The following is a 15,087-nucleotide window of genomic DNA, read 5'->3' on the forward strand; positions in this document are numbered from 1 at the left end:
TTTATTTATCTCTCTGGCAGTAGGTGGGCGGGTCGAGGGTCGGGCTGTTGGCGTTGTTGTCATGGCTACACTGAGACCTGCCAATCCCCTCCCAGCTTAGCAACTTCCCGCCCACCTTACTATAGCAACTTCCGCTATCCCTAGCTGGCTCCGCCCAATGCGGGCGCGCGTTGCGCGTTACCTAGTGACTACTAGGATGAAAGATTTGTACGGCGCGCTTCAGGCCCCGCCCATAAATGGCGAGAGGCGGCAGCCATTGGCGGGCTCCCCGTGACAGGTGGCTTCTGGGATTGATAGTTTTCTAGTGACAAGAGCTGCGCTGTCAGAATGTCATGTCCGCGTTCACGGGCAGGAGGAGTGCACGATAAGCACTGACTGGCTATGTAACTTTATGTGCGTCCCTACTAATACAGTCCTGGCAGAGTATAGCAGCAGGCGCTCTACATACACTAGTCAGGCTAACAAGGTGATAGCTTCTGGGTGACACTGCGCATGCTCCAGTCCTTAAGAGGCAGAGGAGGAATGTTTCCCAAGTGTCTTGTAAGTGCAGCTGGTAGAGAGCGGACGTAAGGTGCTGCCCGGGGCGTCCCTGAGGAGTGGTGCCCGGCCGCCGGGCCACCATTGTCACTTTCCTCCCCTCACAACACTTCATCTTCTTCCTGCCTGCTGCATTCTCCCCTCGCAGCGCCCACCTCTTTCCCCACCCCCTTACACACACACACACACCCCACAACCTCCTTCCACTGTCTTGTTCCCGAGTTGTCCAGAAAGACAGCCATTCAATCAGCTGCTGAGCCTGGCGGAGTTTTCTCCCCGCCGCCCGAGCCCGTGTTTTCCGCCGCCCGGGGCTTGATGCCAGGCACGGAGGCTGTGCAGCTTCTTCAGGGGGTCGCCTTTGTTTCCGTGTCTCGCTGCCCCCCATCCCTGCACTACTAGTTGGAGGCTGCCTGTATTTATTATCTGTGGAGAGGAGGAGGAGGTTGTGGTCTTGGCAAGTGCCCTCAGAGGACAGATCCTGGAGCTGGCAGGAGCCTGGTGCCTGGCTTGTGCTGGAGACCGGAGAGGCACAACATGCTAAACCCGACCAACGGCGAGCAGACTCACATGGTCACCTATGTGGAGGATTACTTGGACTCCATCGAGTCTCTGCCTTTTGACCTGCAAAGAAACGTCTCCCTGATGAGAGAGATAGACGCCAAATACCAAGGTAAGGGCTGCGCGTGCTGCCGGCAACTTTTGCTGCTGCTGCTGCTGCTGTTCCGTCTGCTATGTGGTGCCCGCTCCGTATGCATGCTGCCCGGCCGGGCTGCATTGTGCTCCTGCCTGGGGACCCCTGGTATAGGGCGGAACAAAAGCCCCCCATCTCCCGGGTGAGCCCGTCACCCTCCCCGCCGCCGCCGCACAATAGACAGGCTGGCAGCAGCACTGAGGAATGTACAGTCATCAGGATGGCTGTAGTAGTAAGTGCTCGCAGCCTGTGCAGTAGTGCTGGTGGGCAGGGTCTCCTCTGCTTCATTGTGTTTATTACCTGCCTGCTCCGGGCTGCTCCATGGACTAATCCCCTTGCTGTGCTGCACTTGTGCTCACACAGCTGGACGGCTCTGCATTGTCACACACGGACACGCACCATTGTTACCCCGGCAGCAGCAGCAGCCGCCTCCTAACTACTTGTTATTGTGCCTGTGATGGAGGAAAGTGTGACAGTGTAACTCCGCGGGCTCTACACAGCCATGGCTGAGGGCTAGGGGCCGCAGTGCGCCGCATGCAGCCCCCTCCTCCCCCGCACCGTGGACCGGAGGAGGAGACACCGGCAGCGGGTCACCCGGTTCCCTGTAGACAGCCGTTGTTAGTGTTAATGCGTCACATTCGGGGTGTCTCCTGCTGCCCTCTCATCTGCTATTAACATGCCGAATGTGAACGGTAACTTATTGTGCTGACGCTACCGAGAACCGGTATGAATACATAGTGTGGGCAAAGTGGCGGCGGACAGCGTTTTTCCGGCAGTCGGTGTGGTGGTGTACGTGCTTGTACTGTGACTGTGTGTGTAGAGGACAGGGGCGAGCACATACAGGTTACCACACACTGGTAAACATATTACAGGGCGCAAGCTGAACGTCAACGCCAGCCGCGCTTTAACCTGGCTAGAGAACACACTGCTGCTTATATACTGGGGGCTTGTATACGTCATCTGTTGGCGCCGCCTCTCTGACCTCATTGGTCGTTGCTTTTTACATTAGAACGTCCCGGGTGCTGGCTGTGTTCTCATTCGCTGCCAGTATGCTCCGCCCACTTTTAGCAATTTAGTAGACTTCTTTACATTCATTTGAATGTCTCTGCCCGCCCATCTGTTCTCATTGGCTGATAGTCTTGAGGGGCTGGCTGTAAAGTCTGCTTCCCTACAGTACTGATATGGGCAGAAAATACAGGAAAGTATATACGTATGCGGCGGCCATGTTTTCTGTGGGCATGATGAGGGATTTCCTACCACAATGGCTATTGTTATGTGTGGGAGTCCGAGCGGTGTTTATACAGGGTCGGAAGGCGTTCTTTACACAGTACACAGACGTGTCTCTGCAGGCACTACACCATGGCTAGGGGGGGCGCCACATAGCAACCACTGCCTGGCGGACGTAGGACCTGGTGATGGAGCTTAGCCCGCACCAGCTGGTACTTTTATAGATGGGGAGAGGTCACGTGTCCTCTATACTCCTAGTACTCTCATCACTGTTTAGCTCTTTAGACATTTTATAACATTTTACCAGATTTATAAAAAAAATAATAGATAATTATCACTGTTTGATATCTGCTACACACAGTGTCACACACACACACACACTCACACACACAGTGTCACACACACACACACACTCACACACACAGTGTCACACACACACACTCACACACACAGTGTCACACACACACACTCACACACACAGTGTCACACACACACACACACACTCACACACACAGTGTCACACACACACACACACACACACTCACACACAGTGTCACACACACACACTCACACACACAGTGTCACACACACACACTCACACACACAGTGTCACACACACACACTCACACACACAGTGTCACACACACACACTCACACACACAGTGTCACACACACACACTCACACACACAGTGTCACACACACACACTCACACACAGTGTCACACACACACACACACACTCACACACACAGTATCACACACACACACACACACACACAGTGTCACACACACACAGTATCACACACACACACACACACACACACAGTGTCACACACACACACACACACACACACACAGTGTCACACACACACACACACACACACACACACAGTGTCACACACACACACAGTGTCACACACACACACACACACACACACACACAGTGTCACACACACACACAGTGTCACACACACACACACACAGTGTCACACACACACACTCACACACACAGTGTCACACACACACACTCACACACACAGTGTCACACACACACACTCACACACACAGTGTCACACACACACACTCACACACACAGTGTCACACACACACACACTCACACACACAGTCACACACACACACACACACCCCCCCCCCCCCCCCCCCCCCAATGCAACATGTGATTCCCATGCAGCTCTGTCTAGTCTATTAGCGGAAACTACTTCACAACAACCTCTTTTTATATGCTGTTCTAGGGTATGGGGTATAATCACAGGTTGCAGATTTACTTTAATAGGACTTGTTGCTGCATTAGGCCTTATTCACACACTCCGTAAAGTTGTCACAGACTGTTTTATAACCCATTGCTTTCTATTGGGCTATTTAAACATATAGTTTTTTTCACGGATCCCCGATCCGTTGCATGAAAAAATAGGGCAAGTCATAACTTGGACGAGATCACAACACAGATTTCCCCATAGAAGTCTATGAGATCTGTGTTTTTTTTATCATGGATGTGATGTAATCTGTGTAATTTAAAAAGCTAACCCTTAGGCAACCCTGGACGTACCCGTACGTCCAGGGCCACCCACAGATGTTCAGAGCGGGGCCGCATGTAGCCCGTGACCGTGGCTATTAGCGGGCATGGTCCAATCGCCGTGCCCGCTAATCAGATAATCGGATGCAGCTATCAAAGATGACAGATGCAGCCGTTCCCTGGTGTCTAGTGGCGGAGATCCCCTGCCACTATCCCCCGAAAATGAAAAATTAAATTGGCCCGGTCCTCTAAGGGTTAAACAAATCAGTGAAAAACATGGACACGGATGCAATCACAGATGGGTTTTTTATGGATCACGGAGGTAGCTAGCGGACTTCATCCACAGACTTTGAAAATCACTGAATGTGTGAATAAGGCCTTAGTATCTGATCATGTTTGGCTGTGCTTTTGGAAGGCCTCCTTGAGATCTAATAAAACTTGCAACACCTATAAAAAAAAAAAATTAATGGATACAAACTGACACAAACATTTGTAAAAATAAGTAGTTGATCTAAGTTCACATTGGTTCAATGCTGAAAAAACGGTCTTTTGCATAGTGACACCAACAGGGGGGTGCGCCTGGTCAGGATGCCGCCATTTATAAAGCTATAGTATACATATTCAAATAAAATCTACAGTATAAACACTATGGGGCACATTTATCAATGTGCACTTTTTTTCTGCACTGCTAATTTGCCAACATTTTTTGCCAACTACAGCATAGCAGAGGCAGGCAAAAAAAAATCTACCCCAGATTTTTAGCCTGTTTTGCCCTATTCCAAGCAAATAAAAATTACAACACAGTTCTTGCTGCAATTTGCACTTTTTCAAGTTTGAACTGGGGGCAAACTTTGATAAATGTGCCCCATATATTTATACATGGTGGTGGTCAGTAACCATACATTGTTCATCTGATAATGCAGCCAATCGGTGGCCTCACATGACCTACGCATGTAGAGGTTACTGAGGTGATTGTAAATTACATCACAGGAACAGGTGTGGCTTAGAGCACTGGAAGAGTGGTGGATTAAAGGGAGCGTAGGAGCACAGTATAAAGCTCCTGTGCAGCCCGTGGCACATACCACCTACGGCTGCAGCAGAAGCTTAAATTGACTGTACCACCAGGCCCAGGCTGAAGCACTGGAGGCAGGCCGACCCACCCTTAGTGGGAGGAAACCCCAGCCCCTCCATGATAGGGTTCCATTGATTCTAATGCAGTCACGTCATGGAGGTGCTGGAGTTTCTTCCCACTAAGGGTGGGTCGGCCCGCCTCCAGTGCTTCAGCCTGGGCCTGGTGGTACAGTCACTTTAAAGGCCCTATTACACGGAACGATTATCGGCCGTTACGGCTTATAATCGTCTCGTATAATAGAAGACAACTATCAGCTTATATATAAAAATAGTGGGCACCGCTATAAATAGGGAGTGCTAAACCAATGCATATAAATAACACATAACTCCCCAAAAAGAAAAAAGCATATGCACAAAGAGGTAGCACATCACAAAAAAAAACTTTATTATAACATTATAGAAAATATTATGACAAAAAACTATGCAGGAGTAAAGCAATAAGGGAGACAAACCCCAAACACTACCCTACATTAAAAACACTTAAAATGTCAACATAAGATCTGCCGGCGTACCAGCCAGATCTATAAAACCACACTGACCCCGGACCATATGAATAATATTAAGGTGTAACAAAGTTGTCCAAGTAGAGTCCCTGTAACAAATAACATCACATCACACCCACTGTGGTATAGGTATTGGACAGAGAAGTCAAAGCGATCACCATATGTGGTCCTATAATATAAAGAGTGGGTCAGATGGGCAAGAGTCACCCCATGCGTTCCGCCGCCGAGCGGCTTCCTCAGGGTTGTGGGTAATGGGGTAAGGTGCACACTATATATACATGTAAAACATGTGGAGATAATTCCCAACCTTAATGAGAGCATGTGCAGGAGAATCCAGCGTTCAGCGATAACGGTCGCCATCTTGGAATGTTTGCGCGTGCGCAGAACATACAACATGACAAACACAGGAGGCGATATTACATGGACTACAAAAACATGGCGACCACAACTATGAGCAAGGTTCCGCGCCGGGAAGCAAGACATAATGCCATATACAGAGAATAGTGGCGTCTAGTGATAACGGATAATCTTGAAGTGATAATCTTGAAGGAGTGGCGCCTGCGCAGTAGATACAGAGACTGAGGTGTCCGACAATAGCGGACGCCATCTTGGAGAAATTGCGCCTGCGCAATAGATGTGGGAACAGTAAACGCCATCTTGAAAAGGCTGCGCCTGCGCAGTAGACACAGCACCAAATGGAAATGTGCGCAGAAGACTGCGCCTGCGCAGTAGATACAATACAAAATGGAAATGTGGACAGACTGTGAAATCTACGATAATATGGCGAACATAGCTGTATACAAAAGGCTCTGCGCTTATATAGGATAATTGCGCCTGCGCATATATCAACATAGGTTCTCACTAACGCAGATCATATAAAATATCACAGATGAAAAGAAATCCCCATATTATAAAGAATAATAGTGTAATAAACAAATATATATAAACATATGAATCAAGCTGCAATAAAATAACTAATTCCTCTAAAAGGAAAAAAAATGAAAAGGTGAAAAAATTGACAAATAAAAAATTATTATAATTTATATGATAAATAAAAGATGTACAGTGCCAAACCCTAAAATACCATAATTATTATAATTAAGCAAATACACAAAATAGCCAAGTAATCCCCCACATATTGTCACATGTAATTAATAGTAATGTAGTGGGAAATGCTATTATAATAGTATAATAATAATATAATATAATAATAATATATAATAGTTTTTTGTCATAATATTTTCTATAATGTTATAATAAAGTTTTTTTTTGTGATGTGCTACCTCTTTGTGCATATGCTTTTTGGGGAGACAATTATCAGCTGACATGAAAGATGTCGGCTGATTGCTGCTATCATAGTCATTTGTCTTTCAACATGTTTAAAGACAAAAGACAGCAACAATCTGCTGCCTTCGCTCCACGGAACAGGAGCAGCGGAAGCAGACCACTATCTGCTGTGGACTGCCTGGACGATCTAGCGATCACCCGGGCAGCCTCCCTGCTGCCCCCCCCTGTACTCTCCCAAGAAGTGAGGAGCAAACGAGCGCTGACGGGCTTTATACCCGAGAAAATAAAGTTTTAAGGCCCTATTCCACCAACAGATCTGACGACAGATAATCTGCCAAAGATATGAAGCCAAACCCAGGAACAGACTATAATCAGAGAACAGGTCATAAAGGAAAGACTGGATTTCTCCTCTTTTCAAATCCACTCCTGGGTTTGGCTTCAAATCTTTGGCAGATAATCTGTCGTCAGATCTGTTGGTGGAATAGGGCCTTAATCCGCAGGTGCATAATGGGCCTCTCTACCTGTCACTCATCCCCCTCCAAACGCACTGACAGGCAGAGAGCAGTGACTAAACATGGGCGGGGTGCCGACCAGATTACTACCTGTTGTGCATTGGAGGATTAAAACTTCATTTTCTCCGGTATAAAGCTTCTGCTGCAGCCAGGGATGGTACGTGCTGCGAGCTGCACAGGAGCTTTATACAGTGCTCCAGGGAATTAAATCAGCCCAAGTGGGCTGATTGGTTTCCTTTAAAGGATGAGTAAATTGTGTGTGTTTTAACTATGACAAGAGGCATTGTCTGTGTAAAGAGGGAAGAAGGTTTACTATCATCACAGACTGGGTTTTGTTTTTTACTGTAAGAACAGTGAGACCATGGGGCTTTGCTTGAATGCCTTTCTTAATAGAATACAAGCTTTGGTTACCAAATTAATCAAGGCATTTATTTTGGCTGCCATATTAAAATTGGGGAAGGATTTTCTCCTAGTATGGGGCAATTGGCATCTGCCTCACAAGGGCTTGTTGTCTTCTGCATCAACACTGTAGGGTTAAAAGTTTAACTTAGGTTGATGTCATTTAACCTTAACAGCTATGTAACTATGAGTACTTTAACCCTAATGGTGCGTTTACACAGAGAATTATCTGACAGATTTTTGAAGCCAAAGCCAGGACCAGACTATAAACGGAATGGGTCATAAAGGAAAGACAGATTTCTCTTCTCAAATCCATTCCTGAATTTGGCTTCCAAAATCTGTCTGTGTAAACGCACCCTGAGAGAACCCGGCCAATTTAAATTTTTGCATTTTCGTTTTTCCTCCTTGTGCTTAAAAGGCCATAGCACCCACATGAGCCCTTATTTTTTGCGCCACTAATTGTACTTTGCAATGACGGCCTGAATTTTTCCATAAAGTACACTGCAAAACCAGAAAAAAATGTGTGGTGAAATAAAAAAAAAAACAATTTGTGCGTGCCCACTTCAGAACTCCCCACAGCACACAAAAGAGCAAGCGGCTGGAGCCGCTCGCTCTATTGTGTGAACTGACGGGGTTTTGTGCGACTGTCAGTTTTCTACGGCGCCGCATGGGATCCCGGCCGGAGTGTATACCAAGTGTATACACTCCGGCCGGGATTCCCTCTGCCTGCAGTAACACAAGCCACAGCATTTTTTTTTTTCATAAGGCTATGTTCACACTACGTTTCCGCGGCACTTACGTATTGTGAACATAGCCTTGTGAGCCTTGTGTTCTTCTTGGGCAGACGTGTCAAACTTAGGCCCTTCAGCTGTTACACAGCTGGAGGGCCTGAGTTTGACACCCCTGTTCTAGGGCATGGGACTCCAAACTGTGGATGGAGGGTGGTAGTCCTGCCCACAGTGCATTAAACCACTCATTAGCATATTAAAATACACAGGACTAGCGCCAAGGATGAAGGTAAGAAACGTACCTTCATCCTCAATGCCCCTTGCGCTATACGGACATATTAGCATAGGTAAAGATCGAAATGGACCAAATGCCCCCTGGTCATATGTTGTAATTAGAGATGAGCTAACCGGGTTCGTGTTCGCGTCCATCCGAACCCGAACGTTTGGCATTTGATTAGTGGAGGCTGCTGAACTTGTATAAAGCTCTAAGGTTGTCTGGAAAACATGGATACAGCCAATGACTATATCCATGTTTTCCACATAGCCTTAGGGCTTTATCCAACTTCAGCAGCCACCGCTAATCAAATGCCGAAAGTTCGGGTTCGGATGGACTCTAGCATGCTCGAGGTTTGCTCATCTCTAGTTGTAATATAAGTACAGAACACAATAACTCTTTATAACTCTTCATAACCCTAACCTATATTGAATTTACTTGTGCACTGCCTATGCTGCTATTTAAGTAAGATGTGAAACAGTATTTTACATGCAGTGTGTGTATGGAATAAATCAAATACAGGAACAGCTACCTACATTTGTAGCCAAAAACACTAGTACAATAATAATGTACTAATAATACAATATGTTGGCACTGCCTGCATATAGCCAAATACCACATTTGTAAAAAAAAAAAATGGGCTTTGGGGCTGTTCACATTATACTCTGACTGTCCAGGCATGATGGAACTTGTAGTTTTGCCACAACTGGAGGGTCACAGATTTGGGACCTGTGCACCAGGGCATAAAGGCCAAGGAGTTTTCTGCCAAACTCATAAAGTGAATGCAAATAGAAGCCTAGGAGTGATAATGTCTAATTCTCCCCACTTCATTGATTTATGTCCAAAATTCTTTTATTTTCTGGAAACCTTCTGATAACTCTGACTTTTTTCATTGCAGAGATACTGAAAGAGTTGGACGACTACTATGAAAAATTCCGACGTGAATCTGATGCAATACAGAAGCGGCGCCTTCTGCAGTTTATCCAGAGAGCTCTTATACGTAGCCAAGAGTTGGGAGATGACAAGATACAGATAGTCAGCCAGATGGTGGAACTAGTTGAAAACCGGACACGACAAGTGGACAGTCATGTGGAACTGTTTGAAACATGTCAGGATCTTAATGACAGTACAAGTAATAGCAGTAAGAACACCCAAGATAAGTCTAAAAATGAGGCTCTTTCTCAGACTGAGAAAACCAGCAATAAGAGATCAAGGAGGCAGAGGAACAATGAGAATCGGGAAAATGCCACCATTAATCATGACCATGATGACCTTACATCAGGAACACCCAAAGAAAAGAAGCCAAAAACATCAAAGAAGAAAAAGCGATCGAAAGCTAAAGCTGAAAGAGAAGCATCCCCTGCAGATCTTCCTATTGATCCCAATGAGCCAACCTATTGCTTGTGTAACCAAGTTTCATATGGTGAAATGATTGGTTGCGATAATGAAGAATGCCCCATAGAATGGTTTCACTTTTCATGTGTTGGACTCAACCATAAACCAAAAGGAAAATGGTACTGCCCCGAATGTAGAGGAGAAAATGAAAAAACCATGGGTAAAGCACTTGAGAAGTCTAAAAAAGAGAGGGCATACAACAGGTAGTTTACTAGTAGATCCTGAGGGAAGAATAAAGCATTGTATTTATTGCCCAGACACACCTTTTAAAGGTGATGATTGTGGCATACTTTTTTTTTTTTTTGCACCCAAGTTTAGGGATATTCCTGTTAGAGTGACAGCAATAACATCTCTTTATCCCATCCTTATGTCTTAGAACCTACCTAGTGAGCAGATTTATTGTTCATGCCATGCATGTCTTCTCATGTTTCTTGTCTCCGGCCCTTTCTGGAGTAGACTGGGGAAGGTCGGAGAACATATCAGTTTAGGTGGATGTCTAATGCACTTCTAAAACTCTTAAAAGCACTGTGTCCATCCACTAGTCTTTTCACAGTCCATTGTCTTGTTTTCGGTTATGTTTTGACCACTACCTTATGGCATCCAGCTATGCCAGCTTATTTTATAATAACAGCGTATATCCCTAAAGCCTTTGACTTTTGTCTACAGCCACTGCTTTGTAAGTTACTTCTGTACCCCCTTGTGTTTGCAGCAGAGATATTAGAAAGGGCCCATGTTCTACGGCTGCATTGTTATTCCAACAAACAGAATTTAAGACAAGTAGCTTATTTTTAAAAAGATGCAAAACTGCATTTTACATGGCAAATATTTTATACTTTATTCTGGTACAGGAACCAGAAATTGCCATTTTAAAGTGATTAACTATGTTTTTTATTCAACCAAACAGTGGTTTAGTAATGATTCACACAGATCAAGCTTTATACAGTCACAGGTATTAGTGAAGCAATCCTAATTTGTATAAATGTACATTTTAAGTGACATTGCACTTGATGTATTATAATTGGAAATGCAGCCGAATGCCGTTGTATAGCCAATGTGCATTTCCTTCTGTATGTATGAAGATTGTACAGCTGTGATACTTAAAATAAATACAGATCTATGGAAAGATATTTTTTTTATGAATGGTTGTTTTTTATGCAAGAATAGCATGCAAATGAAAAGAAAAGCAATCTGAGTAGCAGCAACATACCATCTTACATCATGTGAGATGTATAGTAACTGAAGCAAATGACAGTCTTGAAAATAAGAGGTTGAGTCCAGCAAGCCAATCATTGTAACACTCAGGCATAAAAGGTATCAGAGAGAACATTCTATGAAATGGAGGCGGAATACAAAGTGGGATGAAAACCTGAGGCATCATGCTAAAAACCAAGACTGTTCATTCATATGCTCCCAAGTATACATAACACAGATAGTTATGTTACATTAGGAAGAAGGGGGCATGACTAATTCAAAGCAAATAAAAATGGGATAAGTCTGCAAAAAAAAGGGGGAGGGGATTTATCATTTAGTCTAATCATTTTTTTTTCTGTATGCCTTTTTTAATTGCAGGGTTTTTGAGTGAAATGTATCCATTATGTGCAAAGAAAACATTTGCTCACTTGCAAAAAAAACATAAACATGAGTACATTCTACACCAGGTCAGGGTGTGGCAAAGAACTGCTCATAAAATGTGCACAATTTTTAATGTTTGAGCAACAATGAAGACACTACTTAAAGGGGTATTCCAGGTTATTTTGATATTAATTCTACTGATTTCTCTTGTAATATAATTAATATATCTCATTGGTTTCTATAATAAATTTTGTCTCTTTCTCTCTATTTTTATGTAAGTCACGTGTTTCTGTGACGTCACCGAACCGGAAGTGTGGGGACTTCCCCGACTCGGCCGGCCTCTTGGTGTTTATGTAGTTAGAAAGCTAGCAGAGCTTTACAAACGGCCTCCCTGCACACGGGAGGTCACATGACACCCTGTTCCCGGGCGGCCTGTCAGTGTGAAGGAGGTCGCATCCACCTCCTGTATAATCACTAAAACCCTCCACCGCCTGCCAGTATAATCATACCGATGTCTCCCCCGGCCCCCTCCATCCTGTGTATACAGTCCTTTTCAAAGATCTCTCACCCCATCCCCCGGTCTCGGCACCTCTTGCACTCAGCTGACAGGCTCTCTCTCTCTCTCTCTCTCTCTCTCGCTGTGTGTGAAGCAGGAGAGATTTCTTTCCTGCTCCGTACACAGTGCCTGTCAATTGCCCCGATAAAACTCAGCTGCCAGGAACTGTGTACGGAGCAGGAAAGAAATCTCTCCTGCTTCACACACAGCGAGAGAGAGAGAGAGAGAGAGAGAGAGAGAGAGAGCCTGTCAGCTGAGTGCAAGAGGTGCCGAGACCGGGGGATGGGGTGAGAGATCTTTGAAAAGGACTGTATACACAGGATGGAGGGGGCCGGGGGAGACATCGGGAGGATTATACTGGCAGGGGGTGGATGCGACCTCCTTCACACTGACAGGCCGCCCGGGAACAGGGTGTCATGTGACCTCCCGTGTGCAGGGAGGCCGTTTGTAAAGCTCTGCTAGCTTTCTAACTACATAAACACCAAGAGGCCGGCCGAGTCGGGGAAGTCCCCACACTTCCGGTTCGGTGACGTCACAGAAACACGTGACTTACATAAAAATAGAGAGAAAGAGACAAAATTTATTATAGAAACCAATGAGATATATTAATTATATTACAAGAGAAATCAGTAGAATTAATATCAAAATAACCTGGAATACCCCTTTAACATTCAGTTTGGTACATAAAATTTTTTTTAGCATGTTCATTTTAGTTAATTGAATAGAACAATAGAAAAAACAAGCACAACGGATAATTAGTAAAAAAAAAAAAAAATAGGATAAATTTCCCCCAAAGGCTATTTTCCAGTATGCCCAAAAGGATTACAGTAATAGATCACAGAACAGCTTGCTTCAATGTTAGAATAACTCCTTTATCTATATAGCGCTAATGTATTCTGCAGTACTTTACACTTCAATCAGTCCCTTTCCCCTTTTAGGGCTCACAGTCTAAATTCACCTATCTGTATGTTTTGGATGTGGGAGAATACCGGAGTACCCAGAGGAAACACAAGCAAACAGGAAGATCATGCAAACTCCTTGCAGATGTTGTCCATTGTGGCAAGTGAACCCAGGATTTCAGCACTGCAAGGAAACCGTGCTAACCACTTAGCCACTGGGCCAGAAGGCTTGTATTAATCGTAACAAGAAACGTGTGGGCACTATGCTAGTAGAAGAGTGCAACAAGCCTAACAATCAGAAACCAAAAGAAAACAGCATATGCGCAAAACTGCTGCACATCAAGATACACTTTATTTAGAAAATAACCTGTACAAAGGTACTAAAAGATGTAGGTGAGAAGCAAGGGGGAGATAAGCCACCTAGAAGACCACCTAACAACAATTAAAATCACTAAAAACATAGCATCTTGTATCTGTGCGTCCAAGTCGGGATACCCCACAACATCTGACCCTATTAATCACATAACATGGATCACTTGGATAGTAACTAGAAACAGTAGTGGATTATAATAGGTCTGTTTTGGGCGGTAGCCTGGGGCCCTGAGCTCCTGGGGGCCAACGGCCACTCAAAAAGACTTAGGCCCCATTCACACGTCCGTGTCAGTTTTTACTGTCAGGAAATCCTGATCAGGAGGCCTCACATGTCATCAGGAAAGTATCAGGATTTCCTGACAGTAATCCGTTTTCACCCTCAGGAAACAATCAAGAAAAACCTTCAGGATTTCCTGATCTGAAGAAAAAATAGGACATGATGGGAGATTTATTTCTGCAAACTGGATGGTCACAGGCTGCAGAAGTACAACTCCCATTATGCCCGACTGACATGGCATGATGGGAGTTGTACTTCTGCAGTCTGTTGCCACCCAGATTGCAGAAGTACAACTCCTATCATGCCCTGCTGACATGGCATGATGGGAATTGTACTTCTGCAGCCTGTGGCCACCCAGGTTGCAGGGCATGATGGGAGTTCTGCAACCTGGATGACAACAGGCTGCAGAAGTACAACTCCCATCATAACCTGTGAGCCGGGCATGAAGGGAGTTGTACTTCTGCAACCTGGGTGGCCAGACTGCAGAAGTACAACTACAATCATGTCCTGTCAGCAGGGCATGATGGGAGTTGTACTTCCACAACCTGGATGGCCACATGCTGCAGAAGTACAACTATCATGACCTGTCAGTAGGGCATAATGGGAGTTTAAGTTCTAGGGGGGCAGTCGGCGATGCCGGTCAGCAACGCACCCTGGGGGGGAGATACAGGGGTGTGTCGGGGGCTCGGGGCAGCCAGCTCTGCGTGCAGTCCTGGTCCGGGGGGGGGGGGGGGGGCTGCGTGAGCAGGCGGTAGCCAGGGGCCCGGGTGCTCGGCAGAGAGGAAAGTGCCCGTGATTCCGGCGCCCCCATAGGCTTCTATGGGAGCATCCGGCCCGGAATTCCGGACACAAATAGGACATGTCCGATTTTTTCCGGATCTATTTTCCGTAACGGACACCCTTCCGGAAAAATACGGAAGGATGTCCGTGACTAATTGAAGTCTATGCGTCCGGAATTCCTGATAGGAAATCAGGATGGTTTTTCCAGACGTGCTGAGGGGGCCTTATACTTTTAGTGGTGTACTGTCTCCTGGCTACAGTTCTATTATGATTTGCAAAAAATCACTGCTATTTTACAACAATTTTGATCAATTCAGGGCATCATGACATGATCTATGCTGTATTATGAGCACTACACTAGTGCAGCCATAGTTACAGTGGGTTGGGAGGGCCCAGGCTTGGTGATCAGCCCGG

The 15,087-nt window shown here is 45.5% G+C and overlaps 1 protein-coding gene across 1 annotated transcript; it reads left to right on the forward strand.

Moving 5' to 3' along the window:
- Positions 1-652: 652 nt before the first annotated feature.
- ING1 (inhibitor of growth family member 1) lies at positions 653-11,335 on the forward strand. The gene is made up of 2 exons (XM_069970773.1): positions 653-1,207; positions 9,721-11,335. Exons 1-2 carry the CDS (start codon positions 1,072-1,074, stop codon positions 10,422-10,424), a joined length of 840 nt encoding a protein of 279 aa, XP_069826874.1. The 5' UTR covers positions 653-1,071; the 3' UTR covers positions 10,425-11,335.
- Positions 11,336-15,087: the final 3,752 nt, after the last annotated feature.

This window comes from Dendropsophus ebraccatus, chromosome 5, assembly GCF_027789765.1.
Source record: "Dendropsophus ebraccatus isolate aDenEbr1 chromosome 5, aDenEbr1.pat, whole genome shotgun sequence".
Lineage (NCBI taxonomy): Eukaryota > Metazoa > Chordata > Amphibia > Anura > Hylidae > Dendropsophus > Dendropsophus ebraccatus.